Source organism: Mycetomoellerius zeteki, unplaced genomic scaffold (assembly GCF_001594055.1).
Source record: "Mycetomoellerius zeteki isolate Tzet28-1 unplaced genomic scaffold, Tzet1.0 scaffold145, whole genome shotgun sequence".
In the NCBI taxonomy this organism is placed as follows: Eukaryota; Metazoa; Arthropoda; class Insecta; order Hymenoptera; family Formicidae; genus Mycetomoellerius; species Mycetomoellerius zeteki.
Window position 1 is genome coordinate 3,458,699 of NW_017256393.1, and position 17,393 is coordinate 3,476,091.

At 32.6% G+C, this 17,393-nt stretch overlaps 1 protein-coding gene across 2 annotated transcripts; it reads left to right on the forward strand.

Moving 5' to 3' along the window:
• Nucleotides 1–1,956: 1,956 nt before the first annotated feature.
• LOC108732039 (probable phosphoserine aminotransferase) lies at nucleotides 1,957–17,111 on the forward strand. 2 transcript variants are annotated; one of them, XM_018462642.1, is made up of 9 exons: nucleotides 1,957–2,112; nucleotides 2,517–2,823; nucleotides 6,474–6,604; nucleotides 9,590–9,702; nucleotides 9,780–9,941; nucleotides 10,286–10,380; nucleotides 11,694–11,863; nucleotides 13,153–13,413; nucleotides 16,961–17,111. In XM_018462642.1, the coding sequence occupies exons 2-9, from the start codon at nucleotides 2,758–2,760 to the stop codon at nucleotides 17,097–17,099; spliced, it is 1,137 nt and encodes a 378-aa protein (XP_018318144.1). In that variant the 5' UTR covers nucleotides 1,957–2,112; nucleotides 2,517–2,757; the 3' UTR covers nucleotides 17,100–17,111. The 2 variants fall into 2 exon arrangements, with proteins under 2 accessions (XP_018318144.1, XP_018318143.1); XM_018462641.1 differs by lacking the exon at nucleotides 1,957–2,112 and having other exon boundaries at nucleotides 2,340–2,823.
• Nucleotides 17,112–17,393: the final 282 nt, after the last annotated feature.

Below are 17,393 nucleotides of genomic sequence, written 5' to 3' on the forward strand. Positions count from 1 at the left end.
TACGACGAAAATCGGATGCAGTGTGAATCCAGCATAATATAGAACCAGCTTAAAGCCCATTCTACATTAAGCTGGTTCTACATTTGCCTAGTTTACTTGTGCACTTGATACGGATACCAACTAGTAACTTTCTATTGAATTATCTTAATTTCGGCGAAACGTATAGACATATACATGATATGTGTATTTAATTGATCATTTGATGCATATTCTACCAATTTAATACATCATTCTTTAAATACATTGCTGAAATTAAAATAATTTAACAGAAAGTTACTAGTTAATACGCGTATCAAGTGCTCGGTGTAAAAGGGGTCATTAGTCGCATCGCAGTGTCGCAAACGTTGCGGTCCAATCAACGTCAAGCTAGCTTGACTCCGGTTGGACTGCAACGCTTATGACACGCTTGCGACGCTGCGATGCGCTCAATGTAGAACCAGCTTAATGTAGAATGGGCTTAAAGGCCATCACACGTACAAAAATTTTAGTAATCGTAAGGTCGTAAGCAAATCGACCAATCAAAATTACGATCTCGCGTTAAAGTGAAAATTTTTATGTGCGTATATTCGTACATATACACACATACATACAAAAAATTTTCACTTTTCACGTATCCTCCCTAGGGAAAAAGTTATATGATCGCTACCCAAGGGTCCATTCCGTTTCACGCATGATGTACATCATTTATCCTTGTTTAACATTCAGTGAATAACAAGAATAAATGATGCATCATGCGTGTAATGGAACGCAATCCAGATGTTGGCTTCACGTTTAGCACCCTATTCCTCTTCCAGTAGTATATGTTCTAAGGTTTCTACACACATCATGTTATCCCTTCCACCATGATATGTATATAACTCACTGAGTTGATAAGATCGGAATCAGACTATGCATTGAAGATTGAGATTGAAGAGTGAAAAATTCAAATTGAACCAATCGAAATGAAAGGAGCTAAAATTTCTTTGTCCTTATTGGTCAAATTTCAATCTTCAATCTTCAACCTCAATCTTCAATGCGTAGTCTGATTCCGGTCTAAGGCTGCGGCACTTGACGCTACAAACGCTTCGAAGCATTCTTTGGCTACGTTTACATCGTACGTTTAGTCCACGGCCTATACCCCAAATTCGACCTAATTTAGGTCACATTACTATATTTAGGCCGCACACTGTAAACACTATTATACCTGAACCGACCTGTTATAAGTCAGGCCGGATTTTTTAGCGCCCTCACCTAAAATAGGTCGTCTATTTTCTCGGTGTAAACGCGCGACTGACCCGACCTAAAAGCTTCGTAATCATTTGCTCGGTAGGACACGCTGTTTTGTTGAATAGTTAGGTTAAATCGGTTTGTTATTTACTTCTAGACTGTGAAAAGACTAATTGATTTGTGCAAAGAAATATTAAAAAAAAAAGATGGAAAAAAGTTCATGCAGCGATTGAAGTTCGTAAGTACCAATGCCTTTGCTAATCAAAATAATACAAATAATAGTAATTATTTAGAATACGGGCCTCATCTTCGATTTTGATGAAATTGGGCTCATTCGACGCGTTTTCACTTAAAATGAAAGAATCTGGCAAAAATGCGGCGGTCGGCCTCGCGAACCGAGATATTAAGCATTAAAGTTCGAGATTTTAGAGATTAAGATATCTGTCATCCCAACTCAATATAGCGCTATGTATACGTTCTGGCGAGTACATGCTGTATATGGAAATAATCTGTACAAAATACGATAGATGGCTCTAATTCGGACCAGCGTGGACTAAATGTGACCCAATCAATTTTTAAGACCCTTTCGGTATAAACGGTTGATGACTAGACCTACTTTGGGTCACGATGTAGGTCAGGTCGTTATCAGTCGTATGGTGTAAACGTAGCCTTCGATTAGACAATTCGTAAAATTCTTTGTTCTGATTGGTCGCTCAAACGCTTCGAAGCGTTCGTAGCGTCAAGTGGACCACAGCCAAACTGGGCCTTTATCGAGATGACAGGTTTCGTAACCTCGGTAGTAGCTGACTTCAATAATTGATATCTTATTTCGCGGTGTAAAGCTCCATTTTTTTACATTTTATTTAAAAAACGCATCAAATGAGCATAATTTCATCGAAATAGAAGGTGAGGGGCATCTTCTAGATAATTACCCATGCCGATTTTTATTTATAGGAAAATAATTGATATATGTTTCGTTTATTGAAAATTATATTTAATTAAAAATACATTTGGTAACACACACACACACAATAGATCTGCTGCGATATAATCGCTATTTTGAAATTCTGTCAAAATAATCCAACTTTGTACATTTCAATTAAAATCTTTAATAAGATTATATCAGTTCTCTCTGAATTAAGTGAAATTTTTCTGTTATGCTCGCAATGGGATAACATTTCGCGATTTTATACACTCCATACCGAGCTATATGAAATTACATATTAGAATGCACTATATACTTTTGTGTGAACTATGATCTTGAAGGAAAACAATTTTGAAACACTCTATATACCATTGGTCTACTACAGCTGAAACACATAAATTGCTTCACCACAACTTAACGCAGACGTTTCGTGTCTCGTCACAAGTTACAACTATCTCGACAAGATTGTAGTAAAAAATACATAGGAGAATCAGACAGAAAAAGACTTCCACGGATCAAACAAATCAACTCTGATAACGATTGCCGCCTGATACCACTTGTTTGTCTCTCATCTACTTTTATCTGTTTTATACTGTTTGCTACACGAGTCAACTGCAAATATAATAATGGCTGATCAAAGTCATGAAGGAGTAATCAATTTTGGCGCTGGCCCAGCTAAATTACCACATGAGGTATATTAAATTTATTATAATTTGCATTATGCCAATAAAAATTGCAAAGTTAAAAAATTGTCTTTCAAAAATAAATAATTAGTTTTATAAAATTAATTTTATTAATAATTTAAGTGTTTTTTAATCACTGTAAAGGAACACCCAAGGATTTCGATTCTTTTCCTCAGAAATTTTCACAAATTGAGAAGTGACCATCTTTTTGTATTAATGCTCATAGTAATTTAGTTGTAAGCAGACGTAAGGTTTAGTTATGTAATAGGTTTAGTTAATCGTTCACGGACTATGAGCATTAATGTAAAAAAGTGATCACTTCTCAGTTTGTAAAAATTTCAGAGGAAAAGAATTGAAGTCCTTGGGTGAACACATGATTTTTTACCTAAATAAAAATCTATATAACAATTTATTAATTATAAAGTGCAATGATAACTTTATCAACATATGTTTCTAAGCATAAGTTAACCTTGTAAGTTAAATATTAATAATATGTCATTTGTTAACAGATACAAATAAAATATTGTAACAGATTAACATTAAGTTTGTAATTTCTATCAGTGTCAGTTGATATATTTCGACAACAATTTAGAACTGAGTAAAAGTAGAACACCTATTATTTCGTAACCATTAAAATGGAATGTGTCGTTTAAATGATTATGAAATGGCATTCTGTTCAGTTTTGTATTCTATCATATCATATATTGTTAATCGATTTTGTTATATTTCTGTTGGTCTTTTGCAGATAAAATCCATAACAGATACTTTGTAAAATCTGTTTTCGACAGATTTGGCTGTTTGAGAATGTTAATAAGAAAAATAACATAAATTTATTTTTTAAAAGTAATGACGTATGGTATTTTAATTTTATTATTTTTACTTAATTTTTATGAAATCATTTAATGAAATTATATATGTATAACAATATATTTCATATATATTACAAATATTTTATACACAATTCTGTATAGAATATATATACGGAGTGAACATTAACTACTCTAAAAGATTTTAAGGAGTGATTTTTCATACAAATTTATGACGAAAACTTTATATGGCTATGTCCATAATAATTTTTTTTTCGATTTGTAGCAATTGAACACACTAGTGCGCACTCAGTGCACATTAAAGCCATCGTACACAAATTAACGAAAAAGTGTGTTAAATATAAATAGAAACGGTTAAATCACAAAATTCTCAGTACATTTTATTGTGCTGTTTGATAATGTAGGATCTTCCAACTCTGGATTGTTTCTTTGCTTAAAAGACTACAAGCTTGTGGAACTTAGAGCTCCAAATTTTATTGAAAACGTAAAGCTTATCACACATAAATGCATAACAGAGCATAAGCATAAGACCATTGAACCAATGGCTGCGTTCAGCAGACTCAACAGTTTTGCAACCGTTTTATGATTGTCTGCTGAGATAGGACCATTCTTCTAGATCTAAAAGTATGATCCAATTAGCGCGAAGGAAACTTTCAACAGTTGCAAAACAAACGTTCTGCTGAACGCAGCCATTGAGTATCTTATGTAAATCAATATGGCGACATTATACTGGATGCTCATTGGTCCAGCAGTCTTATGTTATGCTTATGCTCTGTTCTGAAATGTATGCGTATTTCATGTGTGACAGGCTTAACGGAGTTACAAAACAATAAAAACAACATTTTGTTTAATCAATAATCTTCGTCGTTAAGGTTTACATTTGCACCTAGTTTCATAACAGACATCGTTTTATACCGTAGATAATTTTACATATTTTCTACAACATCTATAATAAAAATGTATTTTATAATTTAAAATGTTTATATTTAACTTTTACATTCGGATTAGATCAGTGTACAATGGCTTTAATATACAGTAGTGTGCATTAGTGTATCCAATCGAGTTCGCTATTAGTTTCAAAGATATAAGGTGTCAAAGTTGAAGGAAAAAATTTCAAAAACCATTCAAATTATTTTGATTTTCAATCTAATCTCTCTCTCTATAAAGTGAAAAGAGGGTACAAATTTTCGAGGATTTTGTGACCGCTCGAGAATCATTTTATGTCTATGTTTTCTTATGTATTTTTCTTATTCCTTCCTAATAGAAAAATATTAGCAATTTTCGCGCAAATTCGATCAGATTTTGGCTACAAAACCATAGCCATCCGTGTCCACATTTGGCTATGGATTTGTCAATAAAGCCTGCTGACATGTTTTGCTAGCAGATTGCTGATAAAAACCGAGCAGAGTCTGGTAATATAATTTGACGGCAGATTAGCAGCAAAAACCGAACCAAAAATCTGTCATTTTCATTTAAATCAACCTGGTTTCTTATAAGAAATTTTGCGTACATATATATAAAAGGTTATACAGGGTGTCCCATTTTAATCTATCATCTCAAATATCTCTTGAACAGTATATTTTAGGGAAAAAAATGTTTCAACTTTTTAAGTGACCCCACAAAAAGAAATCCATTGGTGACAAATTTGGGGACCGAGGAGGCCTCCAATTTCAATAGGGCCTCTCCTTCCGATCCAACGACCTGAAAAAGTTTTATTCAATTACTCACGAACAAGCCGTGCATAATGCAGAGGATTCCGTCCTGTTGGAGTATCAATTGATTTTCGAGATAATGCTCACCATTCTCGATAATATTAGTTAACGTTGGATCAATGATGTCTTCCAGTAATTCCAAATACATATCCCCAGTTAAATTATGAGGTAGAAAAAAAGGACCGACTATACGATTACCAAAAATGCCAGCCCAAATATTTAATTTTTGTGGGTGTTGGGTACGCGGTATGGACTTCGCGAAATATCCTCGGATTAGAATTTGCCCAATAGCGATAATTATGGTGATTCACCATACTATTTTGGAAAAAGGACATTCATCGGAAAAACAGATATTAAAAAGAAAATTTGGATTATTTGTCACTCGTTCACTTATGACCTCACAAAATTGTATGTCTCACATTCACTGTTCACAAATTTTTATTATTATTGTAATTATAATTATTATTATGATGTTGGAAACTCAAAAGTAACACTTCAAAATAGAACACGTATGTTAATTAAATTTGCATACTGAAAAAATATTAAAAATATCATTTTTAATAAATAAATTGAGTTTCTAACATAATAATAATAATTTTTATAATAATAATTATTATTATAAAAATTTCTAAACAGCGAATGTATGGTAAGGCAATATGTTTCAAAGTCCTATAGCCTTATAGTGCCTTGTATAAGTTACGGCTAATATCATCCCTGAGTTCGAGCGTTTTATGTCTCCACGTATGATCTAAATGCCATAAAACAAAAGGAGTGGCGATGACGATAGGCAAAATCAGTCGAAATGTGCAACTCGGCTGCAGACCTATTATAAATGATGCTGGGGGTGCGATCCACTTCACGCTGCAAATGCTTTTAAGCATTCTTTGATTGGTCAATTCGTAAAGTCTTTTGATTGGTCAACGAAGTATTTGCAGCGTTAAGTGGATCACACCCTGAGATAAATGTATTTTACTTTAAAATTACTTCTGTATGTTATCAAAGCGATTCTTTGTTTTGAAATTTATTGTCAATATTAGAAGACAATAAAAAAAAATGCGGATCAATCGTATTCGTTGAATAATGGCATATTGATTAATCGGTATTGCTTCATCATTTACAGGTGCTGAAAAAAGTGCAGAAGGAATTACTCGCGTATGGAAACACGCAAATCAGCATTCTAGAGTTAAGTCATCGATCGAACGATTTTAAGAAAATTATTGATGATGCGCAGGCCACTTTGCGAGATATCCTGTGAGTCAATAATTTAAATCACTTGATAAATAAGTCACTTATTTTAAAAGTGATATGTAAAACCATTGTTAACAATGTTAACAAAATTATAAATTATTGTAAAATATATTGATACACGTGTCTCTCTCTCTCTCTCTCTCTCTCTCTCTCTCTCTCCCTCATATATGTATACTTTGCAAGACATTCGAAACTTATAAAGCTATAAAGTTCTTTAATTTAAGCTGATAAGCTCTTTACATTATAATATTCAACGAAATAATTCTATTTAAACTAGGCCAAATCTGAGCAACAACAAAACGTTCGCAGATATTAATTTTTATTATGAATTATTTCAAAATTTTAGGTGAAACTAGTTTCGACTCTACTGTAATCTTCTTCAGCCACCTGATGGAAATTTTTTCCTAAATTGTGATGAATAATGATGAAATATTATTGAAATTGTAATAAAAAATGATGAAATATTACCGAAATTTACTGAATTTCATACTGAAATCTCTATCAACTGATTTTCAATATTGTTTCATTAAAATTTCATTAATAATTCAGTCTGAATCATTAAGATTACAGTGAAAATCATTGAACACGGGGGCTGTAATGACAAATTATTCAGTAAAATTCATAAAAATTCAGTATTACGTATAAGTGAATCATAATAAAAGTAGTCCAAATCGCAATCTTAAAATTATAAGAAAATAAATGATTTAATGCACTTTAAGAGATTTAAAAGTCATTAATATTTTAATCATTTTTAATCACATTTATGTTACAGTAAGTTTGTAAATATTGAAGTAAAAATTCTCCTTAAATATTTTTGCAAGTTTATTGTAACATAAATACCAAGTTTACAACATTTAAGATTCTTTAAATTTCTTCAATTGTATTAAATCGTTCATTTTTCTTTATAATTTTAAGATTGTGTGATTTGGACTACATTTGTTTTAATTTAATTATACATATAAAAGGTAGCAGAAATTAATTGTACAATATTTTAATAATTTCTATTATAAGAATTCAAAGCTTTTCGTTACAATATTTCAGCAAATTTCATTATATTTCAACAAATTTCATTACAATCTTTCAACTATTAATTCCAATATTTTAATTATTCTGTTTCCGTTTTCGATAACTTTCGTTGATAAATCGGTAAAAATATTGTATATTTCGTTCCCATTTCATTACTTTTCAGATATTTTCACTAATTTTCCTCAAAAGTCATAATATTTCAGCATATTTGAGTGTACAATAAATGTAGAAATATTATATACCATATACCATGGTATGTCTTGCATTATTTTTCATTCTCTTTCATGTAGTTTCAATAATTTTCAGATATTTTCATTGTTTTCAAAATTCATAGTACTTCAGCAAATTTAAGTGTACAAATACCATAGAAGGGGGTTGCACAGCCAACATTTTTTTAATAATTTTCAGATTTAACACATGTTTCACAGTGTTCCATTCCTTCGAATTAAAATTGAAGTTTAGGTTAGATACATGTGAACATTACGGAAAAATATATCATATATGTTTCTCGTGTGATTTTGGGTGTGTTCCGTTTTTACTGGCAGTGCAGTAAACGTGACGTCATCACAGTACACTGCGACACTGTTCCACAATTACTGCATTACTGCCAGCATAGCTGTAACAGCGTATATCAGAATAAATTTCAAGTGCTATCAACATGGCGATGCACGCTGTAAATAAACAGGTTAAGTTACAAATTTGCATGATTGCAATAGAAATATTGAACGAAAGCAGTGATACTTCATCTGAGGAAGATGAGTTATTAGAATTAATCAATTCAATATATGTAATGTTATATTCAGGATATAAATATTTTTACTTTTTCAGTAGTACCAGGGTATTTATCATGGAACATGTCGGAATGAATTCCGATCGTAATTTTCCCGTTTTCTCTAGAAAATACGATAGAAACGTGAAGAATAATTGAATAATTTTGATTGGTATCAATTCCGAATAATTTCATAATACGTACCCTGATGTGGATATGCCTGATATCGTTGGTGTTGATAATGCCATGTTCGACGCCATATTTCTACTGTAACTGCCTCACCTCGAAAGCTGCAGTAGTCGCAGTGGCAATATGGCTAACATTTATGACATCATTGATGTTACTAGATGCTGTCGCAGTGCGCTGCTCACTAATAATGGAATGATTTTTCAGTACTGCCAGCACTGGCAGTCTATATCGGAACATATCCTTTGATAAACGGACTAGAGACCCCGTAGAGAAAGACAAACTGTAATAGTCTCTAACTAGAGTGTTTACGCTTCTCGTGTCGTGACTCTGATTAGAGGGTCTTTAGTCCATTCTATGGGTGCATTCAGCAGAACGCAACAGTTTTGCAACCGTTTTATGATTATCTGCTGAACGGTCCTAGATGCACTCAGCGTCTCAACATGTTTATTCAGTGGTCGCCATAATAGCTACGTTTACACCGTGCGCTTAGTCCGCAACCTATACGATAGATGTCTTTGTTTAACCTATAGGATAAACAAGGACATCTATTGTATAGGCCGCGGCCTAAATGCACGGTGTAAACGTGCCGATTTCCAGCAAATTAGGCTGCAAAGTATGGCGGCAAAGTATGGCTGCAAAGCGATTGCATCTCTTTATCAAATATGTACTCTTCATAGTATTGCGTTTCAGGATTCTATATTTTTTTTACAAAAAATATCATAAATCATATTGCGGAATCCGGAGGCTAATTTTTGAATCTCTTTCGTGTTTAAAAAGTAATATAATTTATAATATAATTTTTATGAGATCTTAAAGAATTGAGATTTTTCGAAAATTGATTGTATTATTTGCGCTCTTCCAAGTCATACAACTTTTTTAAAAAATGCTTTTTCGTATTTTATATATTTTTCGGAACTGTTTAAAACAAAATGAGATTATATAAATTGTTTATAAATGATTCTCGTAAATTATTAATTCTTATAAATGATTTTTGTTCTTTAAAGCAATATTCCTGACAACTATAAAATCCTGTTCATGCAAGGTGGTGGCACTGCTATTTTTGCAGCTGTTCCTCTTAATATTATGAATACAGGCACTGCGGATTATTTAGTAACTGGTAAGAAAAATCATAGTTTTTATATCTTTAATAAAATAGGATAAAAAATATTTCGTAATCTAAATGCATTTATTTAGGCTCATGGTCTGCAAAGGCGGCAAAAGAAGCGGCGAAATATGGAAAAGTGAACATGGTTTTGTCTAATGTGACAAAATACATAGAAATTCCGCAACCCTCCACATGGAACTTAGATGCGAATGCATCATATGTTTATTATTGCGCTAATGAAACTGTGCATGGTAAACAAAATATTTTGAATTGTTTTATTATATTATTTTAATCTTGCTTATAAAAATAAGAAAACGAGACGTAAGTCGATTGTAAGAGGAAAGTAATAGAAGTATGAATGAAACTTTTAGAAAGCGTAAATTGGAATGATGGAAAATAAAAGAAGTGTTTTAGTAAGCTGTGTTTTAGAAGTGACCTCTTACGCTTTTTCCGTTTCGCTGTTATAATTTACGTTTCTAGAAGATCCATTGTATGCTTTTGTCATTTTGTCTTTATGTTCGACTTGCACTCCGATCTTTATTTTCGTTAGGGATTATGTACGGATATATGTGTACTAAAATATGTATGTGTCCAGGAATTGAATTTGATTTTATCCCGGAAACAAACGGCATACCACTTGTTGCTGACATGTCATCTAATATACTTACGAAACCTTTTGAGATATCTAAGGTAAGTATCCAAGTTAAATATGAATATCTTCAAACATATTGAATTGTATTGTGTTTGATGAAATTTCGTTTACTTACATCATGTAGTACGCAGGGCTGAGTAAAACGCCTTTCGAATTCTATTTAAAATTAATTGTAAAATGTAATTGTAAAATACTTTTAAAATGTGTATTTAAAATGTAAAATGCAAAATAGATATTTTCGAATCCATTTTAAGTGTAAAATGGATAAATAGATATTTTAAATGATTTTCGAACGCAAAATGGTTTTTCCTGCCATAGCAGAAAAAAAATTTTACGAAAAAGTACAGAAAAACTTTTGCAACCAACTTTTGATTTTTTCATGACAATGCACCCGTTCACATTTCTGTAATTGAAGAAATTTAAGCAAATATATTGCCATGATGGAACTAAACGTTGGTTGCCTTAGGACGTGTTCGGATTCCCACCCAGATACTCCCCGGGTGTCATGTTATTCTTGTTTAACGTTCGGTAAACAACAAGGATGGAGTGATATCTAACAAGGGACCGTCACATAATGACCAAAAAGTTAGATGATGATTTTGTGATAATCCGATAGAGTACCCTTCAATGAATGACATGTGAAGTTCATTTGCTAATGTAACGCGTATTACTGGATTTTTGAACCGAGAAAGTTGGCTGCCAGTGAGGTCCGCAAAGCCCATAGTCAAGGCACCATTACACTCTCAAACACACATACGCAATCAAAATTGCATGAGAATGACCACTAACATTGATGATACCGATAAATCGAGGCATACACTTGTTCCTCATCTGGATGGTGGGCACATTGGGATCACTGGCAGCCAACTTTCTCTGTCCAAAAATACGCGTTACATTAGCAAATGAACTTCACATGTCACTCATTGAAGGGTACTCTATCGGATTATCACAAAATCATCGTCTAACTTTTTGATCATTATGTGACGGTCCCTTGTGAGTGGCCTCGTGCCTCCAATATGAATCTTCTATCTTCTTTCTTGCCGCCAATTGAGGTGATGAGACGATGCCTCCTACAACAAATTATATATCAGAGCCACCGATACTAAAATCCTAAATAAACTCGCAAAAAGGAATAATAATATTCCGCGAAACGCAACGATAAAAATCGCTTAAAAATCATAATAAGCGCTGGCACGCCCATCCTCCGCGTCGGGAGGACATAGGACAAAAATGCCGCGCAATTTCGAATGCGCGTCAGGTCGAATGACCCTTATGACGGACGATGAAAAACGTCACAATATAACATAATTATGCGTTTTCTTAGTTTGCAGTAATTTTTGCGTTTTCTTAGTTTGCAGTAATTTTTGCTGGTGCACAAAAAAATATTGGCCCTGCTGGTGTTACATTAGTAATCGTACGAAATGATATGCTTGGTCGTGCTATGGATGTATGTCCGACAGTTCTAAATTTTACTATCATGGCGAATGATAATTCTTTGCACAATACTCCGCCTGTCTTTCAGTAAGTACCATTGGTTACATTACTAATTTCATAATAACTGGATGAAAAATACATACAAGTAACGTACATGATTGATTCGACACATACAAGGTATGATTAGAAATAAATCCTCAAAAAGTTATTTTCTAGGGGTGTGCAGGTACCCGAAAAATTCGGATACCCGAGCCTCGAGTCGGATCGGGTCAGACGGGTCCCGAATGTTCGGGTACCTGAATTTCGGGATAAAATACTTGATTCGGGACCCAAAACTATTCGAGACCCGAAACTCTATTCAGAAATTCGGGACAAAATTTTTCTGACTGATCTTAAATTTTTAAGTTTGGAAACGTTTTCATATGTGTCATGTAATTAAATATAAAATCGTATAGTTAAATGTAGTTAAATAAGAAAAGAGCAGTGTGTGAATGATTGCTTTATTTTAAATTAAAGTGTAGAAAGCATAATTTTTCGACGTTTTTTGGCATTAATTTACTTCGTGTAACAATGTTACCTTTTGCGTATTCTTTGATTGGGTCTGTAATGTTTACAAGCAGCGTTGTGTCAAAATCTACATAGAACTGTGTTTACATAGAAATATATCTCATATTAATGAGAAAAAGAGAGATGAAAATAGTAATAACTCGACGCATACAAACAGTGAAAATATGTCTTTAGAAAGACAATAACGAAATAGAAGTTTTGTTTGGTAGCATTTTATAAAAATAAGTCTCGAATAGGGGTGTGCGAGTACCCAAAAATACGGATACTCGCACTTCGGATCGGATAGTGATCGGGTTCCGAACATTCGAGATCCGACCCGACCCGCATTTTCGGGTATCCGCACACCCCTATTATTTTCTGTATAGAGTTTGTGACTTCTGTGTAACATTAAGACAGTCGGAACTAAAAAGTAACATAATATTTAATATGAGGGTCACATTAAAACTTATCATTTAATATCCAGGCAATTCTGTTGTACTGATGATGATTGGATAATAGTCGAAACGTCTACATATATATTTCAAATATTGATAAATAGGTATCGCGTGCACTAACATCCTGCGTTTTGGCCTATGTTCCTTTAATGTTTATTATTTTTTGACGTAGTTCAAAGAGCCAATTATCATTATACTTGTTTATATTTATGATTTTATATCATAATTTTTATGTTTTTTAATATATTTTAATTTTCTTCAGTAAAAAGTGATTCTCTAGATACAAAGCATTAATTTTTTTTTATACTATGTATTTTTGTTTCTTAATGATAGCTTTTACAATTATTAATATTCGTTTATCGGTAACTATTTTAGAATTTACGTGATGAGTTTGATATTTGAATGGATCAAACAGAATGGAGGAGCCGAAGGTATGCAAAATTTTGCCAAGAAGAAAAGTAACAAAATATATAATGTGATTGATGGATCAGAAGGATTTTATGTGTGTCCTGTAAAGTCAGATGTACGCAGTAAAATGAATATTCCGTTCAGAATAGAAAACGGTGACGAGGAATTGGAAAAGAAGTTCCTTTTAGGTGCCACAGCTCGCGGTATGTTGCAGTTAAAAGGTCACAGGTCAGTAGAAAATGTATTAAAGTAAAATCTCAATTATAATGACAACAATTTATTATTATTACCAATTTTTTTACTTTTTTGAAAGAAGGTAAAAAAGGCGCCAAGTACAGGCGCTTCCTGTAAAGCAATAAATACAAGATGGTATGGTATGATATATTATACGTTTCAATCAGATATTTATGGGAGATCTAAATACGGTTGATTAAACGTATACCAATTCCGTATAATTTTAGTTGTGATGTCCGGCTGATATCAACAATGTGATAGACGTCATATACTAAATGTATTCAGTTTTTAACGTTATTCTTCAATCGATTTTAATCGATTGAAGATTTGATAAACGTGATATTATCGCAACTAAAATTATATGAAACTGATAAACGTTGAAAAAACGTAGAAAAAAGTTGACACTATATTTAGATATCGCGTAAATACCTTATTTAAACGTATAATATATTATTATGTTTTTTATTTAAACTTACCTTAGTAGGATTCGAACCTGGGATCTCTGGATCATAAATCTTCTGTCTTACGTGCTATACCATTTCTTAAACTGATAAATGTGTTACTTATTATCTATTTATGTTACAATCAAATCAAATACGTTTAGTACCACATTTATATTATACGTTAATTCCGTAAACATACCTACGTGTATTATTACTTTCTTGTTTTTATTGGGTTATTATTACTATCATTAATATCATTATTATACGTTATTATATAACAATTAAATTACTTATTACATTAGTTATGAAAAAAACCATAAAATCGTTAAATTAGAGTAAAAAGTATGCAATCATAGACGTGTATTATGCATAGTTGTATAACGCGATATCTTCATACGTTTATAAAAGGAAATATGTCTATAATTATTAAATGTTGAAAACGTTTTTCGATCTAGCAGCGCCAAGTGTTTACTTCTTTAACTTTTTGTGGTAACACTTGAATGGACAAAGTAACGCAATTATTATGGATTGTATTTTTTATTTAATTTGATATGGGAGTTAACTTGGCGCCAATTGTTGATATCAAATCTTTTTTACGAATGATCTTAAGCCTCATACAGACTTGTATCAGAAAGCCGTTGCGAACGCTGTTGCGAACGCTGTTGCGAACGCTGTTGCGAACATCGTCGCGAAAGCCGTCGCGAACGCTGTCGCGTCGATGCTACTTTTGTTGTAATCGCTGCCATACCGCCGCGAACTGTCACGAACCTCATCGCGAACGTCGCCGCGTAGTGTTCCATTTTTATTAGTTTGCGAAATTTGTCCAAGTCCGGAATCCACATTTATAATCATTTGTATAACACCATCTATAACCAAACAAAGTACGTCAAGTAAGTAAATTATACCACAGTATACTGCGATGATTTGTTTGGTGGTGAAAAATTCGAAAAAATTAACTCCTTGTGGCCTGGCAGGAGGGCCCGATGTTCGCGATGGACGCGGCGACGTTTGAGACAGTCAAGACACTGTCCACACTCCACTAGCGAAATAATAAATGTGTGTGTGTGTGTGTGTGTGTGTTCTTCTATTTTTAAGACACCTATGATAATAATTTGTTTTTAATAATATAATAATATAAAATATGATTTCTACATGCTGAAATAATACTAATTACTCTAATGATATATATATGTTTTTTACTCTAATAACAATTTTTTATATCAAATATTAAAATTATTGAAAATAATTCTGTTACTGTAGAATATTCTGTTAATAACAAGGATGCTAAGGCAGCAATGCTAAATACTAATAGTACCACTATTACAGCAATACTGAACACTACTAGGGTCTTGCACTAGTGTCACTGCAATAGTAGTGAACATAAGTAGTGTTTCCATTAGTGACACAGTAGTGTCACCTACTGCAGTAAACTGCTGTCGAAAACTACTAGTACTACTGTTAGATCTAATAGTGTTATACACTATTACAGTAGGAACACTACTGGCTCTGATAGTGTACAATAGCAGTAACAGTAATGCAATAGTATTGAACACTACTAGTAGCACTACTGGCTTAGCAGGGACACTATTGCGTATCAATAGTGAATCACGAATTAAATTAAATTGACAAGCAATTCTTAAATAATTTTGATGCACAATCAGGCATCATATTAGCAAGATGTTAATGCGTTGAAAAACTGTGAATAAATTTATTGCGAAAAATATTACCTCGGCCGGGAGTCGAACCCGGATCTCTTTATTTCGTATGAGCGTCCTAAGCCATTAGACTACCGAGGCCTTAGTAATATTCTTCGCAATAATCGGTACATGTAAGGAAACAACGTCTTTCTTTCAGGCGACGTAACATAAACAATATTAAAAATCTTTGTTTTAGACCGCATATGTGAGAACATAATCAATAAAAATTAAATGTCTATAACGGTCGAAGCTGGATCTTTTAATGCTTTTAAATAATTCAATCTTGAATTACTATATATACTATATATACTACATATGTACTTGCATATATACTATGTTTGTAGTCATTCGAACTACACGTCGAATTATTTTTCCGAACTATAAACGCAATTAAACTTCTATAGTAATATTGCAAAGTATACAAGTACATATATAGTACAATATATACGAGGGGCACTGCTTATATTTTGAGCCTTGACAACACTGAGTGTTGTCAGGTGCCATCTGACGTTTCCACTAGAAAGTTTGACATTTTTGACCATAACCTTCTTCAGAACGTTTTGTTATTTGAGCGCGATTTGTATTGTTTACAGTCACTTGAAAATTGTGTCTCAGCGAAAAAATGGAATTAACTCGTGAAAATTTTCATGCAATGATTTATTACGACTTTCGACGTGGATTATCAAGACAGGAGTGCATCGATCAACTTACTTCCACTTTTGGCGATAAAGCCCCATCCTTTGCCACTGTGAAACGCTGGTATAATGAATTTAATCGTGGTCGCCGTTCGCTCACCGACGAAAGTCGTGAAGATCGTCCAAAATCAGTTGTTGTGTCAGAAAACATTGATGCTATGCAAAAACTAATAATGCAAGATCGTCATGTGACATACTGTGAGATTGAGACAACCTTAGGCATTAGTTCCACCAGCATATATAAAATATTGCATGATCATTTAGCCGTGAAAAAGGTTTGTTCTCGTTGGATCCCACATAATCTGACAAAATCTCAAAAAGATGCTCGTGTCGATTGATGCAAACAAATGCTTAAGAAATACAAAAAGTGTATAGATCATAAAGGAGAATATTTTGAAAAACAATAAAGTCATTTTCAATGACAAATTACTGTTTTTTTATTATTAGGCTCAAAATATAAATAGTGCCCCTCGTATAATAATTCAAGATTAAATTATTTGAAGCATTAAAAGATCTAGCTTCGACCGTAATAAGCATTTAATTTCTAGTATTAATTGTGTTCTTACATATGCGGTCTAAAGTAAAGATTCTTAAATTTAATATAATAATGATAATAGAGTACTTTATATTTTAGAGTATTTTTAATTATTATTTTATACTGTATAATAAAAAAGTTAGTTAAGTAGCTGTATAATTCTTTTTACAGATCAGTGGGTGGAATACGAGCATCTTTATATAATGCAATCACGGAAGAAGAAGCGGAAACATTGGCCAACTATATGAAGTGGTTTTACGACAAACATTGCAAAAAAGTTGAAAAACAATTGAAAATTGACGAAAATTAAAAGATATCTTAAAATTATAATTAAGATATGTTATTTGTTAATATGCATTTGCATTGGATTTTTTATATATTTTTCATATACAAAGCATATTGGATTTGTCTACATATATCTCGTTATCTTCAAAATTTTATTCAATATTAGAGTTTTATTAGCATTAGGATTTTATTAGCAGCTTTCTTCAGAGCATATGATGTAAAAATAAAATATATAATTTTTTTTCTAAATCGGAACTAATTCGACATTTATCCACAACAACTTCTGGAATAAACAAAGAATGCCCATTGAAAAAAATGA

Excerpts from the sequence above, each read along its gene's own strand:
- LOC108732039 (XM_018462642.1), top strand. The coding sequence starts at position 2,758 with ATGGCTGATCAAAGTCATGAAGGAGTAATCAATTTTGGCGCTGGCCCA. Across the intron at positions 9,942-10,285 it reads CGCTAATGAAACTGTGCATG|GAATTGAATTTGATTTTATC; the intron begins GTAAACAAAATA and ends GTATGTGTCCAG. Across the intron at positions 10,381-11,693 it reads AACCTTTTGAGATATCTAAG|TTTGCAGTAATTTTTGCTGG; the intron begins GTAAGTATCCAA and ends GCGTTTTCTTAG.